This window comes from Ascaphus truei, chromosome 5 (genome assembly GCF_040206685.1).
Source record: "Ascaphus truei isolate aAscTru1 chromosome 5, aAscTru1.hap1, whole genome shotgun sequence".
In the NCBI taxonomy this organism is placed as follows: domain Eukaryota; kingdom Metazoa; phylum Chordata; class Amphibia; order Anura; family Ascaphidae; genus Ascaphus; species Ascaphus truei.
This window is the reverse complement of record NC_134487.1, coordinates 44214013-44239203: the sequence shown is the minus strand read 5'-3', so window position 1 is coordinate 44239203 and position 25191 is coordinate 44214013. Positions and strand designations below refer to the sequence as shown.

The 25191-nt window shown below is 40.3% G+C and overlaps 1 protein-coding gene across 2 annotated transcripts in view; it reads right to left on the bottom strand.

Annotated features, from left to right (window-relative positions):
* The window catches only part of CPNE8 (copine 8), a 458893-nt gene that overhangs the window by 113985 nt on the left and 319717 nt on the right, over nucleotides 1-25191 (bottom strand). For both annotated transcript variants that reach the window (XM_075599768.1, XM_075599767.1), the window contains exons 11-12: nucleotides 20840-20915; nucleotides 13457-13510 (exon numbers count right to left, since the gene is read on the bottom strand). In XM_075599768.1, the coding sequence (XP_075455883.1) occupies nucleotides 13457-13510; nucleotides 20840-20915 (130 nt within the window). The remainder of the gene's footprint in view (nucleotides 1-13456; nucleotides 13511-20839; nucleotides 20916-25191) is intronic.

Genomic DNA, 25191 nt, shown 5'->3' with positions numbered 1-25191 from the left:
CTTAGGGATATGGCCTGCAGACAGGATAGAGTTGACTATGGACGCAATTGGTTTGGCAATGGCTGGGGCACCAAGTCGTAGGAACCTAGATTGTAGTAAGTCGGGTCCACATTGGCTGCTTAGTTTTAGTTTGAGGAGCGCTTGTATAATCTCCTCTTCAGATACTGGGCCAAATTGAAAATTGTGGGCAGTGTTGGGAGGGGGTGGGACTATAGGGGTACTCCCAGGATGAGATTCAGGTTTGTGGTTTGGGCTGCGTTTTGCTAATAAGTTAGTGGCGCACCCCACAAAGTAATCATTGAATGCATTTGCAATGTCAGTGGGGTCTGTCAGAGTAATATTCCCCTTTGTGATATTACTTGGTTGTTGATGGTTAGGAGGCTGGAATATGTTGTTGATAACCTTCCAGAAGTTAGCTGGGTTTGTTGTATTTTGGTGGAGATTGTCAGAGTAATATTGTGCTTTTGCATGCCTTGTTTGCCTTGTGCACATGTTCCGCGTGCATCTGTAGTGATTGAGATCCTTGGTAGTGCCAGTTACTTTGTAGCTTTTCCACAAGGTATCCCTGAGCTGGTAGAGTGCAATAAGGTCAGTTGTAACCCATGGAAGGTGGTCCCCCCCGTACCCTTATTTTGTGTAGTGGAGCATGGGTATCGCAGAGTTTTAAGAACTCTCATTGGAAATAGTCAAGCGTAGAATCAGGGTCGGGAATTAAAACGATTCTGTGCCATGGGCAGTTGGTAAGGTCATCCAGAAACTGTTGTGGGTTAAAGTTTTTAAATGTTCTAGTGAGGAGAACTTTAGGGCTTGATTGGGGCGTTTTAATTTTCCTTACACAGTACACTATTGCATGGTCACTGAAAATGTCAGGAAGGATGCCAGAGGATTGGATTCTGCTGGGGTTTGAGGCGAGAATCCGTCTAGCAAGGAATGGTTATGCGATTTCAGGTTTATCCGTGTGGGTTGGGAAATGAGTTGCGATAGGTTAAGTGACTTGAGTTGTATCTGGATTTTGTGGTTTTTAGGGTCAAGCCAATTGAAGTTGAAATCCCCAAGAACTAGCAGCTCACTCTTCTCATTCAGAGAGGAAATGGAGCCAAGAAATTGGGTGATATCAGTCAGGGATTGTAGAGGGGCTTTGGGGGGGCGGTAGATGCCAGCAAGCAAGATGGGCTTAGAAAAGGGGAGGCAGATTTTGCCAACTAGAATTTCAAAAGAGGATGGGCTTGGTGGGCAATTTAACAGTGTAAATTGTAAGGTGTCTGCAATATAAAATAACACCCCTCCTCCTCTCTTTGACCTATCTCTCCTAAAAATGGAGTATCCCTGAATGGCGATATTTGCATCAGTGGTTTTAGGGGATAGCCATGTTTCTGTAAGAATGATGGCTTTGGGTTTATGTATAAGTCACCATGCCCTTAGTTCGTCCAGTTTGGGCAGCAGGCTCCGGATATTTATATGGGCGACAGATAGCCCTTTTTGGAATTTAAAGGTGGAATTCTCAGGGGCATGGGACAGAGCTGAAATAGGAGGACCTGGGTTAGGTTCAATATCACCTGCTAAAGAAAGTAACAGTACAAGTAGGAATTTGGGTAGTTGTTTGTAGGTTGTAAATTTGTGGTGTTTGCTATTAGTGAGCAGTGGTTGGTGTGCTGCTTTTTAGAGTTCTCCACCAACATTCAGTAGATAGTGCAAGGCTTTTGAGTAGTCCAGGGTGTATGGTGATGTTGGGTGTGGGCCAGGATGGAGGAGTTTGTAGTGTATAGAGGGAGTAACATCTCCATGAGGCCAGGAGAAAGAAAAAAGTTACTATACATAGCAGGTTCATTATGCCAGAGGTAGGCAGTGCTGCAAGGAGCTGCTGTGAACAAAGTGAGTGTGTGCAGACTAAACAGCAGGGGTGTGCCTGTTCCTTGTCAAATGTTAAAGTGCATTGCAATGCTAGAGTCAATTCAGGGTTTCAGTTTATTGTGCACTCAGTTTTGGGAGAGGCTGCAGTAAAATAAGTTGTAAAGGGGTGGGGGGTTAAAATATGCAGGTTAGCAAGTTTGGGATCATAGTGTGATCTGAATAGCTTACCGTTTGTTGTCGTGAGTAAAAGAGTTTGCAGAAAGATGCAGTCACCAGTCACCTCTAGCCTCTGCAACTCCCTTACCTGCTCTCTGATGGCTGTAAAATGACGGTGCGGGGTCATGTGACATGATACGTCGCCATGGCAACACACGTCACATGGCTCAGCAGGGTCACGTGATGTCACATGACCCACAGCGTTATTTGATGCCTGGTCCTTGGTCCTTGGTCCTTGGAGAGGTGGGGTTGCGAACGGGGCGGCTGCAATGCAGGGGGGCGCATCTCAGGAAGTTTGCGCACCCCTGCCCTAAACCATCGTTCACTAATCTACAATACACCTGATAAAACATTTAGCTGCTATAGTATGAAGGTAATTTCACAAGGAAGCAGTATAAATGTGTTTAAATTACAGGAGGCTACAGAACAGTGGTGGGCAACTCCAGTCTTCAAGGGCCACGAACAGGTCAGGCTTTAAGGATATCCCTGCTTCAGCACAGGTGTTTCAACCAGTCCCAGCTTCAGCACAGGTGGCTCAATCAGTCTCTTCTTCAGCACAGGTGGCTCAATCAGTGGCTCAGTCTTCGAATGAGCCACTGGTTGAGCCACCTGTGCTGACACAGGGCTATTAGGAAATCCTGACCTGTTGGTGGCCTTTGAAGACTGGAGTTTCCCACCCCTGTTGTATAGACTCAATTATCAACAAATGTTAGGCTGCCATAGCAGTCCAGCAAATATTTTTAAGACATTACAAAAAAGGAAAACAATGGGATTTATGTAGTGCAGCACAACTGGGCCAGGCCCGTGGTGGTTATGTACAAACATTATATTAAAGGAAGCCCTACCAATTTTTTTCTTGCTAATTGTTTTTGAAGCTTTAAACACTATGGAGCCTATGCTATAAACCTAGATAAGCCACCTATCGAGGGCATTCTCGCCAAAAAGACCTACTGCTCTTCAGTAAGCCTCGATAAGTGGCTGATAAAAGGCTTTTTCGGCATTTTTTTTTCACACAAAAAAAAAAAAACACTCTAGCTGCAGACTAGCTAACAGACTAGCTGCAATAAGACACGTATCGGTAGGTTATCTGGCTTATTGAGGCTCTAGAATGGCGATTTTCTCCGAAAATCCTCCCGCTAGGAAAACTTCGCGTGAAGGTGGTGAGAACCTGCCAATAAGGCGGCGAGAGAGGACTTAGGAAAAACAAAAGGATTTTTCCTGACACAGATTGATGTCGGGAATCTCCGGAGCTGATAACCATTAATATCAGCACCAGAGGCCCCCAGTATGAATCCCATGCAATAAAAATTCATTTACAGACAACTTCATTACCTTAACGGCTAAACGCTAATGCAATAAAGGGGTTAACTACCGGTGCCAGGTTTATTGTGGGCAGCGGGGTTGGGTGAAGGTGGTATTTGGCCCTTGGTGGGTGTTTAGGTGTTGTGGGGGGGGTGGGGGGTTGCGGGTGGAGTTAACCCCTTCATTACCTTAGCGGTTAATAGTGCTAAGTTAATGAAGGGGTTAACCCCTCCCGCTACCACCTGGTAGGCCTAAACATCCATCCTTGGGGCTACTCCCCTCTTCACCTAATCCCTCTACCCACAATACATAAAAATACACACAACAACCCTACTACCCACCTCCTCTATCCCCAACAACCTCCCCCAGCATTAATAAAGTAAATAAAACGTTCAATTTACCCCTGCCATAATGAAGGGCGTCCTCATCTCCATACTCCAGGTCCATGTCCTCTGATGCCAGCAAGAATACAAGAAACAATACAATCTAATGTTCCCTAACCCCTTATAGCAATTAAGGGGTTAACCCACCCTCTCCCGCTACCTACCCTGGAGGCCTATCCACCAACCCCGGGACTACTATATCCACCCTCTACCCATTGATTGCCATAGTGGTACATCATACCCATATAATACGGGAATGATAAGCCACTATAGCAGTCAATGGTCAACCTAATAAAAAAGCATGAAGGCCAAAAATACACAATAATAATAGATATACCCAAGCACCTAAACACCCCAATTCAAGAAATAAAAGCACTAGCCAACCAAATAAATAAAAGCACTAGCCAACCAATCAATTAAATAATAAAAGCCCTAGTCAACCAATTAAATAAATAAAAGCACTAGCCAACCAATCAATTAAATAAATAAAAGCACTAGTCAACCAATTAAATAAATAAAAGCACTATCCAAACAATTAAATAAATAAATAAAAGCACTAGCCAACCAATCAATTAATTAATTTTACAACACTAGCCAACAAAACAATTAATTAATTTAAACCAGTAGCCAACAAAACAAATAATTAATTTAAAAGACTAACCAATCCTGAAATGTACTTTTAAAACAAGTCATGCAAATTCAAAACAATTTAATCCAAACAATAAGCAGAAATCGGAAAAAAATAACAATCAATAGAAAACAAGCATTTATCAAAAAATACATTGGCTGTCACTGTATTTATCTATATACTGGGCACAGATTAATACGTTATCAGTCAATGGGAAAGCTAATACATCAAAATAAATAAATACTGTACAATAAAAAAACCTGAAAAAAAATACTTTCAATTTTTTACTTACTTTTAGAAGTCTTCACCCTCCGAATCCCGTTGTATCTGCAAGCTCTTGTACCGCAACGTCATCACCCGCAATCCAACACCATTCACCTTGAAGGTAAAAAAACATCTTCTTTCTTTTATCGACAAAATTTGGGGGCGGCAAAAATTTCCGCCCCCATCTCTCTGGCCAATCGGGCCTGATGGGAATTTCCTTACCTGTTGGCACCTCTGCCTTCTTGCTGCTGAAGCCTTCTTTCTGCAGTGTCAAATGATGCTGCAATGTCATTGTGTCATTGTGTGTACACTAGAGCAGGGGTGCGCAAAGTGGAGGCGCGAGATTCTCTGGGGGGGAGGGGCGCGGTGGTTACAGAGGCCCCGTGCTCTTCCCCAAGGCATTTAAATTAAATGCTGTGGGAGGCGCGATGCCTCTGTATATCTCTCTTACCTGGTCTGAGCTGCCTCTTCGGTGTTGCGTCACCATGACAACGCGGCATCAAATTACGCCGGTGGGTCAAATGGCAACGCGTTGCCATGCCGACGCGACGTCACGTGATGTCATGACGTCATATGACGCCGTGAAGCTCCGAGCCGGTAAGGGAAGGGGGCCGTGAGCAGGGGGGAGAGCTGACAGGGGACACACAAACATAAAAGTTTGTGCACCCGTGCAGTAGAGCTCAAACATATGCTGTGACAGTGTGCTACCCAGCAGCTGGTTTAGCTCACACTGCTAGAGCTGTTGCCCAGAATAGCAAAGGTTGTGGGTTCCAATCCTATGGGGGCACATAGTACCAGTACCCAATTTCTCACAAGATGCCCTAGATGTCAACTCAATGGCATCTTTAAGCAATCCTTTTAGGAAGTGTGGAATGTAAGTCATTTCTCAGGCATGTTTTTCTCTCTCTCTCTGATTCGGAATCCGATGAATTCTGGATTTCTAAGAAACCAGTGTCGAAAATCCGCAGAACAGATTCTGACTGTTTCACCCATCTCTACTATTGATACACATATCAATATAGTGGTAAATAGTCATCTTAAATAAAGTTTTAAACTACAGAGAAATATACAACAGCAAAAAAATACCCTTATTCCTTTAGTCTGCAAGTTTGCAATCGATTGATCCTATTGAATATAGTAAGAATCAGGGCAACACAAATGTCGCCATGCATTAACTCTAATTCAGGTGTTGTTAACTGTGTGCCACCATGCTTCTCACCATATTGAATAGGACAGCATATGTAATGTAACAGGAAACTATTTTCTAGCAGCTCAGAAGAGGAGAGAGTGAGCCTTCTACTTCTAGCTAAGTAGTTTTTCAGAGAGCTAGAAATAATACATTTGGGAGTCTGGCAGTTTCCAGTTACATTTGAGAAAGGATGTTCAGCTTTATAACAGTTGAAACAAGCAGTTGTGTGTATGAGGAGTGACAGAGGAGAAATAAGTTGTTGTCATGTAATTATTCTCTAGACATGCTGTAGTTAGGGAAGCCGGTACTTGAATTAAATATGTGCACACACTACTGTGTAAATATAAAATATGCACACGTACTGTATACAGTATCTGAAGGGTATATTAGCATGAAGAGCCAAATGCTGGAAAGGCAGTCCTCAGTGTGAACTGGAGTTTGGCTTGGGGACTTAAGGTTAATTTCTACAATATCATGATGAAGCACACTTCTCTATTCAGTCCATTATTGTTTGAGTGAAAACAAGAATTATAAATAGAAGTTCCTATCAGCTCTAGTTAATCACAAAGTAATTTAAGTCCCTTCAACATTATTGACCGTATTCACAAACATTAATTTTCTCTCTAATACGCTACTTACGAGCCACACTCCTGATTCTCATTTCACCGTTGAAGCAAGGAAGACCCAGAAAAGAGCATGCATTTTAATTCCTAATACTGTGAAGATATTGTAATTTATGTGGCTTTCTGCATTTATCTCTCGTTCTTCCACCTTTTACTTTGCTGTATTTTCTTCCTTTGCGTACCCTGTGGCATCCCAGAAATATGTCACCGAATGGGTGGGAATGTGGTTTCCAAGAAATCCTCGTAACCCTTCAAGAACTTACAAGCAATCTTTAAAAATAATAATTACTAAAACATACTGTAAGCCGTTACCTTTTAAAAGATGTCTCCAATTACTACAACTTGTCATCTTGCACAGTTTGAGATAACAGCATTTCCTGAGTTTTACTTTACATTTTTATCTCCAGGGCCGAGTAAAAAGACTTCTCTTACAATCACAGGCTTGTATGTTAAGCAGCAAATCATTGTAGACACCAAAGTAATTTGAACGGCGCTTATACCCACATAAATAATCTATTTCACCAATCAGTGTGACGTGTACAGAATCTTCAATAATCACAACTACTGTATAGTGAAGTGAAATATGATATTATAGTCACAGTAAAAGAATGTTACAGTAGGTGATTGACAAAATCTCAACCTCTGGTGGGCATTGTCTGGGATTCCCGTTTTGAAATGTAGACTTCTCCAAGGTCCAGCGTATGTATCAGGATCATCCTCCCACCCCCCCAAAAAGGAAAGAATATAGTGAACAACTGTCTAACAATTCTGAAGGGGTGGGGGTCTTGGATCCTTCAGAGAGCCCCAGGGCCACCAACAGAAATCATGGGGCACAGGACAAATGAAAGGAGCAGGCCCACCCCCCCCCCTCCAACCCATATTGCACCTACCACGGAAAAAAAAATTTTAGCGCACAACTTTTACTTAACCCCACAATATATATAAAAATACACCCCCACCCTCCCAATACATATAAAAATATACCCGCACCCCCCCACTACATATAAAAAAACACCTCCACGCCCCCCAATACATATAAAAATATACCCCACCCCCAATACATATAAAAATACACCCCACCCTCCCATAAATATAAAAATATACCCCCAACCCCCGCAATACATATAAAAAATACACCCCAAATACAAATTGGATGATCTCAGGTCAGGCTCAGGCCCGGTGGCTGCGGAGTGGGTTGTGGGCCGGTGCCTGTGGGAGGGCCGGTGGCTGCGGGTGGGGGGGGGTGGTGGCTCCGCGATGGGCGGTGGGCCGGTAGCTTAGGGAGGGCTGGTGGCTGCTACTGGGGGGGGGGCAGTGGCCGCTACTGGTGGGGGGGGGGCAGTGGCTGCAACTGGGGGTGGAGCACCGGTGGCTGCTACTGGGGGAGGGGGAGGGTTGCATTGGGAGGGCCGATGGCTGAGAGGGGGTGCCGTTGCTATGGGGTGGGGGACGTTAGGCTGGTGGCTGAAGGATGGCTGTGGGGGGTAGGACGGCGGCTGGAGTTGCCAGGTGGCGTGTACAAAAATACTGGACACAATGCTAAAATATGCGAGACCTTCACAATACATATAAAAATATAGCCCCTCTCCAATACATATAAAAAATACCCCGACACCCCCAATACATATAAAAAAAATATACCCCAACCCCCAATACATATAAAAATATACCCCAAACTCCACCCAATACATATACAAATATACCCCGATATCCCCAATACATATAAAAAATACCCCAACCCCCCAATACATATATAAAATACCCCAAACCCCAATACATATAAAAAATACCCTAACCCCCAATACATATAAAACATACCCCAAACCACCAAAATATATAAAAAATACACAAACCCCCCAATACATATAAAAAAAATATACCCCAACCCCCAATACATATAAAAATATACCCCAAACTCCACCCAATACATATAAAAATATACACCAACCCCCCCCAATAATATACAAATATACCCCGATATCCCCAATACATATATAAAATACCCCAAACCCCAATACATATAAAAAATACCCCAACCCCCCCAATACATATAAAACATACCCCAACCCCCCAAAATATATAAAAAATACAAAAAAAAACAATACATATACAAAATACCCCAACCACCCCAATACATACATAAAATACCCTAACCCCCCAATACATATAAAAAATACCCTAACCCCCCAATACATATAAAAAATACCCTAACCCCCCAATACATATAAAAAAATACCACAACCCCCCAATACATATATAAAATACCCCAACCCCCCAATACATATAAAAAATACCCCAAACCACCCAATACATATATAAAATACCAACAAAAAAAAACAATACATATATTAAATAGCCCAACCCCCAATACATATATAAAATACCCCAACCCCCACCAATACATATATAAAAATACCCCAAACCCCCAAATACATATAAACAATACCCCAACCCCACAATACATATAAAAAAATACCTGCACAGGGCCAGTGGCTGCGGGGAGGCTGGCGGTGCTGCAGGGGGGGAGCCGGTGGCTGGTGGTGATGCGGGGGAGAGGCGATGGCTGGTGGTGCTGTGGGGGGGAGGGGCGGTGGCTGGAGGTGCTGCGGTTGGCAGACTGCAGCGCCCCGCAACGCTGCAGGCAACTGTCCCACGCTTCTGCTCACGTGCGCACCAGGCCTCCCTCTCACGCCGGCGCACCAGAAGCTTAGCCCAGCTGACTTTCGGCGCTACAGTCAGAGAGACCCGGCACCGGGTACAGCCACACTGCATTTTTTAATTTTTTTTATTATTAACGGGTACGCGGCCATGGAGAGCCTACTTACAATGTGCAAATATTATGTAGGCAGAGAATGTAGTATTCAAATGTCTGGATCAGGTGTGGAGTTGAAGTGTAGTCTCGGGGAAAAAGGAGAAGAAAAAAACGATTGTGCAGACCAATCTGGCAATTTTTATCTAGATAGAAGAAACAATCAATATGTACTCACATTGTGTACATAAAGTGCGGACACATAATCAATGTTGAGCGCATGAGGGCGTCGCGCGCCTTGGAGGAAGAAATTTGCGCCGTTTCCTGTCTCTGAATTATCTCCCTGTTAGCTGATAACTTGGTGATCCTCCGGCTTGGCATATCGCATCTCTTCCAGCCAGATCAACTTCACGTCCGGTTCCTTGGATCCGGGAGATAGAGACACAGTAGCAGGTGGGCAAGTCCTCCCGACACAGCCTCCTAGCGTCTTGGCAGGCATTTCGCTAAACTGGTCAGCTGCTCCTGACGAAGCTGACCAGTTCAGCGAAACGCATTGAGCTATTGCCTGCTGCCTGCCGAGACGCTAGGAGGCTGTGCCACGAGGACTTGCCCACCCACTACTGCGTCTCTATCTCCCGGATCCGAGAAACCGGACGTGACGTTGATCCGGCCGGAAGAGATGCGCTATGCCAAGCCGGAGGATCACTAAGTTACCAGATAACAGGGAGATAATTCAGAGACTGGGAACGGCGCAAATTTCTTCCTCCAAGGTTAGTGTAATGCAGACACTTTTCTTATATCCATTTGTACACATGAAATAGACGTTGTACGAGTGCTGGGGATTTCATCTGTGGCGTGTCAATCTCCGACGCGCATCTCCTTCCCAAGTCCCTCCGTCACATCTGGTGACGAGTCGACTACTGGCGGAATCTGAATGTAAATTCCTGAAGAAGCTAGTAAGCGAAACGTGTAGAATCCTGTCCAAGCTGGGCAGAGTACTGGCAACGGTATCAGCGCATTCCTACCAGTTTCGCCAGTAGTCGACTCGTCACCGGATGTGACGGAGGGATTTGGGAAGGAGACGCGCCGGAGATTGAGACGCCACTGACAAAATCCCCAGCACTCGTACAACGCCTATTTCATGTGTACAAATGGATATAAGAAAAGTGTCTGCATTACACTAACCTCGGAAGACCCTTTTTGATGCTTTGCTTCACCATCGCTCCAGTTAGAGAGAGAATGAGTCTCTAACATGCTTTAAATACAAGGAGAAATCTGGGAGTGGAACAATATCACCTACTTTGAATAATTCACTATATTATACTGGTTGTTTTCTTAATTTATATTCCCAGAATGATACTGTACAACAATTCCCCACTTAGTGGATCTTAAATGGGCTTTGATTCTGTTCATCTGATCGTTACATTCCTTAAATTGATGACATTTCATATCAGAACTTCACCAACTACCATTATTATTTTTTAAATTGCTACTGCCATTATTATTACTGCTTAATTTTGTACAGACTTACTGTATTCCCAGCACCGCAGACGAACAAGCAAAAGTCTGCGATGCTGGAGACAGTGTCTGCTGCGATCACGCTGCGGAGAGTCCATGCGGAAGCAATGCGCACAGTAAATATTGCTAAATGTTTATGTCCCAATCTCGAGGTAGGTGCGTCCCATATATGTATAGAGCAAGACAACATTTTAAAGAAAAAAAAGAGATGCAAATTTCCACATTAAAAAATGAAAAATACTGAATTAGAATTTACAGTAAAAAATAACTAAATCTGTAAATTGATTATTAAATGCAGCTGTCATGCGTTATAATGGTATAAAAATGAATAAGGGTGTCAGCTGTATTTTAAAATATAGTGGTGATACCATGCAAAAAAGGTTGATAACTGCTGCCTCAATTCTTATTTCAGTATTTGTAACCAATGGATCAATGTCACATGAAGGTATCTCAGATTGACAAAGGATGCCCCATTGGAAAATAAATGATATCGTTTACAGTAGTAATGCTTATAATGTAATTACAGATGCAGCGGCCGTTATTCGAACACTTCACGCGTTGTATACCTCGGAATACCCATGTCATGGCACGTGATTTCTTCCAACCTTCCCGCCCCTTCCCACCTTAAGACGCAAGTGCAAAAAATGGCATTTTGGTGTTAAACAGTATTAAACACTGACATTGACACAATAGTACAGTAGCACAGTACTGTACACATTACAATTAATTCATTTCTGCAACAGATACGAAACAGAATCCATGAAATTCAAACAAAGAAACCGCTATAAACACGTGTGCCTGGGGCGATTGGCCGCGTTAATGCCGCGTGGAGTACAGCAGAGCACACGAAAACAGCTCCGTGATATTTTCGAATAACGGCCGCTGCATCTGTAGCATTACACTTGAAATCAAAATTTGGAATGTATAATTATATGTGCAAACGTTCATTATGAAGATACTGTAACTGTGAAAGAAATGCTGAATATAAATTTTTGTAATAATTTTTTTAACTGATGGGTTGTCTCAGCAATTTGGGTTCCATGCACTACTACATTAGGCAAAAACATATTTTAATGGTTTAGCAGTTACTAACGTAAGTACTTAACAACTGTGTCCATGAAAGCATTTTATTGCTACCATTTATTTGACAAGTATATCTTGTATAACTTATTACTTCAAGCAATTTGCAGTCTTCTGCAAATACAAATTTAAATGAAGGAACATACAGAACAAAATTTATATCACTTTTTCAAGAGTATTATATAGAATATTTCACATAATACTGTACCATAGATCTTCAGAATATTTCAAATACGGCATTTATTTTCATATTACATACTGACATGTATGGTTCCTATTCAAATATTTTTTGAAGTAAATAAATAGTGAGGTCAATAAAAAGTCACACCTTTAATTTGGCTATGATTCTCTACTGCACCTTATCAGATTTCCAGATATTAGTCATGTTGATTTGTCTGATATTCTGTGAATATGTAATTTTATAGCACCATATAAAACAAACTGCTACACCTATCCCTTGTTTTATTTACTATATTGTAAAGTTCATAGATAACCATCCTTTTGGTGATGTGGTAAAGTTCAACTTCTCCTTCTTTACAGTGTTTCTATATTTCAAGTTTTCAAGAATGATAAACTGTCTCTTAATCCCTATTTTATAATCATCACCACATTTCTACAGTACACGTGCTTCAAGAGAAAAGGTTGTGAAGTGCGCTAATAGTTTTCATAAATTGTGAATACTAAAAAGGGGAATATATCCCATCAATAATGAATGTGTGGAAAAAATATAACTACAAAATAGTGTTATATAAATGTGAAGAAGATGTAAGTATCTCATGTGAATAAAGTGTAATCACACAAAGTGTAAAAAAGATCAAAATTAAAATGTGTGAAATATTAATCATTGAAATTAATACCTGTGATGAGAGTAGGAGAAAAAAATGAATACATAACGTATGTAATAGCCCCTGGATTCATGATGCTCCTGATTACAGACAGACTGGTCTTATTGTACTTCAAGCCTTAAAGTTGAAAGAAATCCCCTGAAGAAGCACCTCATGAACTTGGAGGACACAATCCCATCAACTAAAATATTTCCCTAGATACCAATACTCCAAAGTTTCTTCTTTCAGAGACCACATAACACACACAGATACTTCTTGTATACCAGCCACGTATGCTATATTTCTATCTCTGACAGCTGGCAATCAGGTGTACCATTACAGCTGATGTCTGCAGCTTACACTAATAACCAACAGATGAGTCAATTCTCAGGTTGATGTTTTTCTGTGTATTTTTGGAGTTGTTCATTGGCTTTACCGGGTGGCCGTGAGATCAGCAGATATTAGAACTGGCTGTATTTTATTCAATAAGCAGCTAGAGCTGTGGGACTGTAGTTGGGCATTTTAAAATCTTAAATGCTGTAAATTTGATCCAAGGTATTGATCTTCAAGTTCCTAAAACAAACATATCTTCAGTTATCCTCTGCCACAATGTTAAACGTAATAAAATGTTCCTAACATGATCTGATTTGATTCTTTCAAACGAAATCTGAACACATCATCTCAACAAAACTAAATTTGGAGAACATTTTTTCGACACTAAATAATTAAAACCATGTCCAACTAAATTCTCAAAGGAAAGAGTAACATACGTAAAACTAGTCACATTGTGCAAATATTGATAAATACTGTGTCTGTACAGTTAACTTACAGTTCCAGAGTTGAGATACTTTTTCTTTTTTCCTTTCTTCTTTTGGTTTATTACCTATGAGAATAGTATAGGATCAAATATTACAAATATCAACTTTATTCATGCACCTACAAATATATTAAAACCTTGGTCTTTTTTAATTGATTTTTTTTTTTGCTAAAGAGCGTCCATGCAATGAGGCTGAGGGTTTAGTTCTACATACGCCAAAGCGGTCCTTAGGGACGTTTTTTTTAACAAAAATCCCTGAGTTTCAGTTGGAATTTTCAGATGTAACGACTACTTCAATTTATATAGAATCCGGTCTTCAGAATGCTATATACTGATTTTTTTTTTTTTTTTTTTTTTTTTTTTACAAATATAATCATATATAATTTTTTAAGGAAATTTCATATTTGCTATATCATCGTCACTTTTTTGCCCATACCATAATTTATTTAAGGTGTCGTTGAAACCACATAGAAAGAAGTAATATAACAAATGACCCCCAAATGTGCTACATAGAAGATTTATATAACTGCATCAGATACAGAATGTATGAAGACGGGCTTCTAGTTCTGCTCATAATATATTGTAGGAACAATGACGTCATAGGGAGCAGCTACTGGAGCTCTAATTGCATTCTCTCACTTCAAAGGCAGGGACCTTACCACTAGGTCATTTCTCCTATGGGCTTGTACTCTTAGTTTTCAAATAATGCTTCATGGTATTTTTCACTTATACTTTTTACTGCTGGCTTATACATTATGCCCACATTTCTGTACATCATACAGTTTGGTCACACATTTTAGATCAAAAATATAAAAGCAATTCCAGATCTGAAGGTCAGAACTTTGTGTTTCACATGTGCCATTTTTAGCACATATGCATGTTACAGTCTTTCATCCTGTTTCTCACTTCTAAAAGCATTGCAGTTTAACAGGGAAGGCTGATACTACTGTAACAATAAAGCTTCAGACATATACTGTAAATACTTTGTTGACTTTATAGTTTAATACATTGTTACAGCCAATGACATACACTGTACAACTTGTCCTTGGAATTTTATATTTGGAATATGTAGCACATATATTTAATTTAAAATAGTTAAGAAATTAGAAATATATTTATGCTAATACCATTGTAATTTATAAAGTAGCATTTTCACAATGAAAACAAAATTAAATAGTGTAATCGCTTTTAGTTGAGCTACTGTAGATGTTTTCATTTTTGCCTATTATATGTAGGGCTATAGCAGTTTTTTCAGCTGTTTACTCTGGGAATCAGAGCTTAACAGGGGGTTCAGAATAACCTGTGATTAGCAAAAACAGTTACAGTATTAACTTAGCTCATGTTTTAATTTGTAATTGGGTGATTATCACTAAAAATCAACATGGCTATGGTTCCCAAAGGAAAGGGTTACTGGACTACACCTGCATACATGTCCTTTATAATCTTTGAAAATGCTGGTTTGAATAAATTACCCAGAAAAAAATACAATGAAATTGCACACTGTCTTATATAATTCAGATGGAGGTGCTAGGATCCTGCATCCAAACTGCTGGATGCATACAAGTAAAACCATATTGGATCAGAACTCCAAAAGGAAAAATTCATTTATTATAATTTTGTCTTATTTTTTGTCTCACCAGCGACAATACAAATATGATCCGAACACACAGGGAAAGGAGGCCTTGAAACGTTGCTGTAGTTTGTCCATGTTACCTTTCCCTGTGTGTTCTGATATTTTTGTATTGTCGCAGGTTTCTGATAGCGGTTTCTGGGTTCTGAGGTAAAATGTCAACAAACAGAAATGTACAAGATGAAATGTACTACGTGTACTTGCATAAGTATTCAGCCTTTTAAAGCTGTAGATCAAGCTGCCGTTTAAAAAACAAAAGTGTGTGTGCCGAGCACGCGCATTTTAAGGGAAAGTGTGTTTTGTCACTATTTATCACAGAAATTGTATTTGTGATGGTGATGTTTTTAATTAAAAATCAAAACACAATTTCAGTGACAAAACGCAAAGAAGTTTGACTTAGAACGCACACACCCCGTTTTACCTATTTGCACTTCTATATGTATAGTAACTGTGAATTCCTGTCTCTGTGTGTGTGTCTCTTTGTGTTTGTGTGTGTCTCTGTGTGTCTCTGTGTGTGTGTCTGTGTGTGTGCTCCGTCTGTGCTGGGTCTGCACGTGCCCAGTCGGTGCCTACTGCAAAATCAGGATGGAGTACTGAGGCGGTGTGCGCAGGCGCGCCGAGCCGTCGGCAGCACCTATTGCGCAGGCACGCCGAGCCGACGGTGTCAGAACTTAGTAGAAGCACCTTTTGCTACAATTACTGCTAGGAGACTTTTTGGATAGGTCTTTACTAGCTTTGCACAGTAGGATGGTGACATTTTTGCCTCACATAACAGTGTTCAGTTTAACCACTACAGCTCTGTACAAAAAAAGTTTGTTTGCAAAACTGTACATAATGTACATTATTTGTAATTCAACAAAATGTGACATTACTGGTAGTGGGTGAATACACACACACACACACACACACACACACACACACACACACACACACACACACACACACACACACACACACATATATATACATATATATATATATATATATATATAAATATATATATATATATATATATATATATATATATATATATATATATATATATTGTGACAGAGTCACTGACTCAGTAGGCTGGAATAGTGAATGGAGAGACGCTGCAGCCAGTTCACAGAGAGTTAATCTCCTCAGACAGAAAGAAGCACACCTGCAGCCTAATTAAGCAGGAGGCCTGAGTGACTGCAGGTTTAAAAGCAGGAAGTGACACACACACAGGGAGCTTGTTTTTCCACAGGAAGGTGGAGAGAACTCTACCGGCTTGGAAGCCGTAGCAGCTGCTGCTGCTGCTGCTCTGGTCCCCAGTCCTGCGAGGAGCTAGGCTGCTGGGACCAGCTGGGACCCCAACCCAGGATAAAGATAAACATTGCTGCGAGGCTGGACACAGCCTGCTCCCCGGAACCGTGTTCCTGTTTGCTGTTTGGAGCTGAAACAGATAAGACTTTATTCTTATTATGCTTATTGGATATCATTTGTGTAGCACGTTTTGGACATGACCAGATTAGCTGGCTGTCTTGTTAGTTAGGGCTCAAGAACTGAGTTAGTTTCCCTAAAGGGAACAGGCTTTAATTTTCAAGAAAGTAGTTTCTTAAAGGGACAGTTCACCCATACATTATTTTGGTTGTGGCTAATAAACCACTATAGTTGAACGTTTCCCACCGTGTCAAGCGTCTTACTGACCCTGCCGCGAGGCCGTCTTGCCACAATATATATATATATATATATATATATATATATATATATATATATATATATATATATATATATATATATATATATACACACATATATAAATGTAGAGGTAAACAGAGACAGAAATTTTATGAGTCATTACTGACACAAGGTAACTCTCTTCCCATGAGTGCTAAAGGCCATGTCTATACATACTGTGCTATATGTATGCACACACAGCTATCTCTTAGACATACTAATACTCCATGCTTTTCCATCCCTATACACCAATAGGGACCACATAGTATCTACACACACTTTTAGTAATGCACTATCTCTCACATTTCCACACCTACCCACACCATTAATATACACTCCAACTCCACTCCACACACACCTTTTGTAAAGCACTGTATACACTGTGGGCTCTCCATTCATTTATATTCACATAGATACACACACACACTCCTACATCACTAACATTCAGGGACCATTTAACACCTCTAATCATAAATCACATCTACACACGGGGGAGGGACGAGCACAGATAACATTCCAAGAGACACTGTTTTTAAGTATACCCTTTGCTTGCTTTATTCATTGTAACACCGTCGGAAGAAGAGATCTGTGTATCTCGAAAGCTCGCACAAATAAAAGCATTTCTTTAGCCACAGAACGGTATTGTCTATTTATTTTTGATTTTATATATATATATATATATATATATATATATATATATATATATATCCACTACGTATGATGGACACATTTACACAGGAATCACTATACACCCTGTGAATCTCTCTGGTACACGCTGCTCTCAGAATATCTCCATAAGAGACATACATCTCTATCAAACAGCACTACCTGGCTACTAGATACATTGAACATCAATACAATGCACATCGATTATGAGTAACTTTAGTTAGCTGTACACCCTATTAGAGGGTATACACCAGCTTTTAATTACATGTGAATTTATTAATAAAGTTTTTATATATACATATTTTTTCACCGCATTATTATATAAAGGTCTGCAGTGCGCCTACACCAGGGATCTTATGTACCTTCTCTAGGTACACCTTTTTGATTTTATATATATATATATATATAAATAATGTCTCTTCACTATCCATTTTCATGATATTCTGCTACATTCATAAACAGGGCCGGCTTGATGGTGGTGCTGTCGGTGGCACTCACCTGTGGTTACAGAGGCGCAGTGCTCTTCCCCACAACAATTAAACTGATTGTCGGGGGAGAGCGCGGTGCCTCTGTAACTCTCTTACTTTCTCCTTCACAAACTCTTCCTGCAGGGTCCCTCATCATGATCCAGCAAAGTCAAATTGTTTCCTGTTGCTATGACAACGGGACGCCCTGTGGAACCATGTTGCCATGACACCACATGACATCCCATTGTCATGACAATGTGATGCCATTTGCCATTGTGGCACCATGATGAGGGACACTGCAGGAAGAGATCGCGAAGGAGAAGGAAAGAGGCCCAGCACCACTGCCCTACACTGAGCCCCACAATATTCCCAGCTCTGTTCATAAATGTATATTCTCTAATCTATAAACGCATTCTCTCTTCCTGTTATTGATTCTCTAAGATAATTATGATGAGAGTCTTACTATGCATAATTAAAATTGTATAGTGGACATACTAGCTCTATTTAGGTAACAATGACTATTTCTCATTTTGATTAATTAACCATGGTAGGTCGGTAACCATTCATTGGCTCTGCGATCCCCCATATATAAGATAAGTAAGTTGCTATATAAATAATGTACTTCGGCTACAATATTTAGATAACCAGTCTTTTGAGACCTCTTGATATAAGCTAGACCATATTCGACATAAATAGAGTGGTCACAACACTCTATGCGTGATTTAGGACTATCCAAGTTATACTTCGCTTTAAAATCAGTAATATGTCCTTTTAATTATTTTTATGTTATTTTTTATCTTTTTTATATTGTCAATTCAGATGTCGATTAAATATTTATCATAATTTATCTGTTTTCCAATATGTATTTTATTTTAGTATACCATTTGAGTGTCTATTATATAAATATTTACAGAGAAATGTGCCAATCATTAATTTAGATCAGACAATACTTCTAAGCCCAGAACCAATCCCAGGGCATCTATGGACTATAATGTGATTGGATGGATTATCAGAGTAGGGCATACTGTATAAGGGACAGCAACAGGACAAGTAAATTAACCCCTGGAGAAACCAGTCGGTGAAACGCAAACAGCGCCCGAAAGAACAGTGAGGGAGCCGCCAATCAAGGTCTCAAGACTATCCATCCAGGTCCTTGATGACGTAATTTACAAGGTCGAAGTCAGAAGGAGACATGTGGAGGAGGTCAGCGTCCAGAGAACATAACACTGCAATGTGTTTCTGTTGATCGCTACAAGGTTTATCTTGATTTGTATTGATATATAGTAAGTGCATTACCACATTTTAGTAAATTCTTGTTAGAAGGTACACACTACTGTATGTCTACAGTTATTTATTTCTGAGAGGTGAATACCACATATACACTGGAAAGAGGAGACTCATTTCAGACAGCCAAAAGCAGTTCCAGACTTCTGTACCCATGATTGGAGACACGTGTGTTTAAAGAACACTTGATAAGTGCAATACTTACCACACAGGGAGGTTACAAATTATAAACAAATTACATCCCTTTTTTCCTTTCTTTTGTTTTTTCTTAAAACTCTGCACCTACAGTAGGAACCTTTTCTAAAACACCCACACAGATATCTATATCTATAGATATATCTATAAAACAAAAGAGGAGAGCGCGGGCTCCATAGCGCAGATCAACAAAAAATGAACCATTGTTTCCGGGGGACCTCTCTTGTGACGCATAACCTAATGTGTTCCCGGATGCAGAATTGCATCATCAGTCGCCTGTGAAGTCCAGGTCCCGGCTACTACATTTCTGCATGGCTTTTGCTACAGTCCTTCAACGAGCTTGTCCTACTGACCATTGAGAGTTGCTTATTTTACTGTGTTCTAAATAAAACGTTTTTTATTGATCTCGCTATGGAGCCCGTGCTTTCCATTTTTGTTTTTTAGATTCACGAGGAAGGTGGTTGCATCCTGTGGAGAGCTGCCTGGTGCCTCCAGTGTTTTTTACCAGTCAATTTGTTTTTTTTCCCCATTTTTATTTTTCGTGGCATACCTTTTATCTGCTTGTTTTTTCCCTTCCCCTCTCCTTCTTTCCCTCTTCATGGCATTGTATGTTTGTTGGTCTTTTTAGTGCAATTGTTATCTGGTTCTTGTTGTTAATTGCTATTTTACACACCCTGTCTTATTATCTGTGTTTTTTATATTTTTGGAAATATTTTTTCATATTTATCATTTATTTTATGGTTGTCCTGGTATCATCTTTTGCTTTTGTGGCGCTGTAATCTTTTTCTTTGTTTTTATAGATATATCTATATACACAATTACTTTTCACTAGGGAACTTGTGCACTCACAATTGTTCCTTCATAATGCTAAAGGAATTTTATTTTTTGCCAGTTTTATTTGCGCTGAATAGCAGCACACATGCTTCATTTATTGAACTCTTTAGGCACTTTCACATATAGATGTAGCAGCCGCTAATGCACCTGCTGGAAAGTTAGCCCCACCCCTTAATCACATGTAGCTAATGCATTTACAGTGGCGGTTGCTCCCGCTGGCGCATTGTGTGTTTCCCGCTGCAATGCACCAGCCATAACGGTTACTTTATCTGTATTTCACGTGTGCACTGGTTGTTTGATCTCAGCGGGCTACCTTCTCTTGAAATAGTGAGGATGCTGTCTATAGTACAAGAACAAATATTATACATTTAGCACCTCAAGTGGAATTTACCTTGTCGGGGTTAGCAGTACAGTAGGTATTGAACGTTATATAGGGTTACCGATGCATTCTGTTATAGGGATGGGTCTGTGCCCACCTACAGCTAATTCTGTTTTGCCAAATTCTATTATGTCTGAAATTTTACTTAATAACAATTAACAGCAGTATGCACTTCACTTGTAACTGTATATCTAAACTAGTCAAATGTAATACTGAGTGATATCAGAAACACTTACCTCATATACATTGAACTGTGATTGTCCCCTTGACAATTCTCTGTAACTTGTTGTGAATTCTCCAATGAAATCATGACTGAGGAAGAACAAAGCACATGTTCCAAATAAATATAGTAAATATTTCAATTAAAGGGCTTAATACAACATATAAATGCAAAAATGTTTGCATAATAATATTCTTTTGTATACGAGGCATTTAACTCCAATTATTTTCATACTACTTCGATAATGTCTGTTTTGCGCATGCAGTATAATATAAAATGTACCCACAGCAGAGGTCACAAGAAGACGGAACCAAAAATAATTTATTTGGCGAAATAAGGAATTATTCAGAGCAATTAAGAATAGCTTTTTATGTTCCTTATATTTAAAATTCATTCTTTAACCATTATATTTTATTAATCACTCAGTGCAAGAATCCTACAATACGTACTCTTTGCTGCCATGAGAATAGTAATTAGTATTGCCCTACAGTATGTCAAGAGACTGCAGGGCCCAGCAGAGATAGGAGTCTTCATTAAAGTGTAAATGGACATGAACATTTTCAGCGCTGTCTTCATGTGATCTGATATGTGCTCTCCGTTTATGCTTTGTTAACTTTATGCTAGGTTGCAAATACAGTAGTCATTTACGTTTTGCAATGTTAGAAGTATAGTTTTACAATGTTAGAAGTACAGTTTTACAATGTTAGAATGAATGAAAATAAACCTCCAAGTTTCTGGCAAGTAATACTGTGGCATGACACGTATCATACAGGGTTCATACTGTGCCATTTGATGTCATTCACTTCATGTAGCTGAAACATGGGTGCAAGATTGAGGGAGCTATTCAGTCCCTGATGTGCATTTTTGATAATAATGTATGCTGAGAAGCATGTTCGCTAGTCAGTTTTTGTTTTTAAATCTCTTTATTTGTATTTTCACATGAATATCCATTTTAACCGATAAATTATCACATATAAGTAGCTCTTAACACAGATTAATAGTATTGTGCATTTGGAGCTACGGAATTATAATAGAGGGATACATTTTAATAACCAGAAACATAAAACAGGAAATAAGGGACAATAACATATAAACTGAGGGGGGTGGGGGTGGGAAGGTAGGAGGGTAGGAGGGTAGAGGGGGTGTCACACATATTGTAATCATAGCATCTTCAATACAACATATCAATATAGTTATTTATCTTGTTCTTGTACTTAACACTCCTAACATTTAATTTGAGAAAGAAACCCAAAAATCTACCACACCTCTCCACTCTTACATATGCAGCCCTATTATAGAAAGGGATCCCAGACTCTCCGGAATTTAATCATGGAATCCTCGAGATAGTTCGTTAACTTCTCCATCATAACATTGGATATTTGTTCCCTAACTTTTCTGTATGTGGGCGGATTAGTCTGTCTCCAGCATCTGGCAACTAGACATCTGGCTACACTAAGAGTATCGTAATGTAAAGCACAAAAATGATAATCCTATGAAATTCTGCAAAGGTTATACTCACAAGCAGACACTGAGTAAAGGCATTTCACACATAAAGTGTACATGAACAGTAGTCCCACGTAGAGGGGCGTCTGGGGACCAGGATGGGATGGATAGGGTGCACTACAGCAGAGGACAAGAACACACCATAGCGCAAACTGTGCAACAATTTAATGAATTAAAAGACACTTCACAAGTGCTCACTTACAAAGTATAAGAGATTATCAGGCAATAAGGAATCAGAGGTACAGGCATATGATGATCTCATCGGCCCTTCATCTCCAGGAGTCGCGATTAGGTTTGGAATGGAGACGCTCCGCCACAGGTGCTCCTAATTGCAGCCACAAGAAGCAAGAACAGCTCAGCGTCTCTCCTCCACTTGTCTTGGTATCTGCCTTGATTCGACGCGTTTCGCTAAAGAACTAGCTTCGTCAGGAATCTGGCACCCTATCCTACACTTGTTCTTAAATACAATCAGTTCATTCTTCATTGGTGGACATGATTCAAAGCCAATCCAAGATGGCCGTCATCTTGGATTGGCTTTGAATCATGTCCACCAATGAAGAGTGAACTGATTGTATTTAAGAACAAGTGTAGGATAGGGTGCCAGAGTCCTGATGAAGCTAGTTCTCTAGCGAAAAGCGTCGAATCAAGGCAGATACCAAGACACGTGGAGGAGAGACGCTGAGCTGTTCGTTGCTTCTTGTGGCCGCAATTAGGAGCACATGTGGCGGAGCGTCTCCATTCCAAACCTAATCGCGACTCCTGGAGAGGAAGGGGCGGTGAGAACATCATATGCCTGTACCTCTGATTCCTTATTGCCTGATAATCTTTTATACTTTGTAAGTGACCACTTGTGAAGTGTCTTTTAATTTATTAAATTGTTGCACAGTTTGCGCTATGGTGTGTTCTTGTCCTCTGCTGTAGTGCACCCTATCCATCCCATCCTGGTCCCCAGACGCCCCTCTACGTGGGACCACTGTTCGTGTACACTTTATGTGTGAAATGCCTTAACTCACTGTCTGCTTGTGAGTATAACCTTTGCAGAATTTCATAGGATTATCATTTTTGTGCTTTACAGTACTGTACTATTTTTGTGATCTCTCTTCTTTTACATGTGCATGGTGTCCCGCTCCCTTGTCACCTCTACCCACTACGTCCCAGGGGAAATGAAGACTTTCTCATCTTGTCTAGGCTGAGTGGGTATCCTTTGTTTATTCATTTTAGTTTTATTATATATGTCTATTGCACTTTTTTTGGGTTAATTTCTTGTAGTGAGCCCTGGTTACCAGAGGGTGTCACTATTTTACTGTTTTAATTTGGATTATTTCTTTGTGGCACTATGTCCTCTTGAGCGCCAACCCTGGTTATTTTCTTGCTACACTAAGAGTATGTCCTATTAATTTTGAGTAAATTTCATTCACACCGTCTAATGGTTTGCTTAACAATAAAAACCATGGGTCTCTTGGTATCTCGACCCCAGTAGTATCCAAGATAAGTCTAAATATATTCTCCCATAGGGATTGAATTTTGGGGCCGTCCAGCCAGATGTGGGACAGGGACCCTCTCTGTCCTCAACCTCTCCAACACAGTGGGGAGACATTTGGATCCATTACATTTAATTTAGTTGGTGTTTTGTACCATCTGTACAGAACTTTATAGGAGTTTTCTTTTACTAAAATGCAGGTGGAACTTTTAGCCACCGCCTCCCAGATGTCCTCCCAGTCAAGTTCCACCCCTAGTTCTCACTCCCAAGCCAGCATATATCATCCTTATCCTGGGAGGCTAGTGTATTAATGTGATAGTATAGAGATGATGTAATTTTAACCTTATCGGAGGCCTGTGTAATAATTTTCTCAAAATATGTGAGATCTGGGATGTTATCCCGATCAAACTTCTCCTTAATAAAATGTCTACCTTGCAGGAACCGATAAAAATCTGTGTTTGGTAGCTCGAACTGTCCCTGTAGTGCTTGGAACGTTTGTAATTTGGACTGTGAGAATAGAGCTACAGTACAACCTTTGAAATACCTTTACCTCTCCAAACATCTAAATAGGTTTCATGATATCCTGGAGAGACGTTATGAGTGTTTGCTAACGGGATCATCAGGGAGTCTTTTTATGTGTGCTTCAGCTAAAACATGGCTGAGTCCCTATATCACAGGAGTGCTTTAAAATCTGGTTATCTGATACTATCTTCGGACGGTCTTTCTTGTCCAGCCAGATTATATCTGCCAACAGTATCGGTGAGGTCAGACTAGCCTCCAGCTCCACCCATCTTTTGGATGATAGGAGGACATACCACTGCACTCCTGTCCCAGTCGGGTTGCCTTGTAGTAATTTAAACTGTTTGGCATAGCTAGGCCACCTAGCTCCTTTGTGCGATATAATATATCCCTTTTAATTCAGGGTTTTTTTATTGATCCATACAAACCGAATATCCGTTTTTTGGAAGTCAGCTAGATCAGATCCTGAGGCAGTACTCAGATCAGCAAGGTGTGAAACAAATATAAAATCCATGGCAGAACATTCATTTTAATTGCCCATATTCGACCTATCCAGGAGATTGGATATGTTGACCATTGTGTAATCCAGTGGTTCCCAAACTTTTTCGGTTCAAGGCTCCCCAAGGCAATCAGAATTTTTTCTAGGCTCCCCAAGGCGATCAGGATTTTTCCGCGGTGCCCAAAGTAAAAACAAAGGTGTATATACATACCTAACAGTTGCAGTGCGCAGTTGGTGTCTCTCTCAGACACTCTCACACACTCTCTCTCTGACCTCACTCTCACTCTCACAGACCTCACTCTCACTCTCACAGACCTCACTCTCACTCTCTCAGACCTCACTCTCACTCTCTCAGACCTCACTCTCA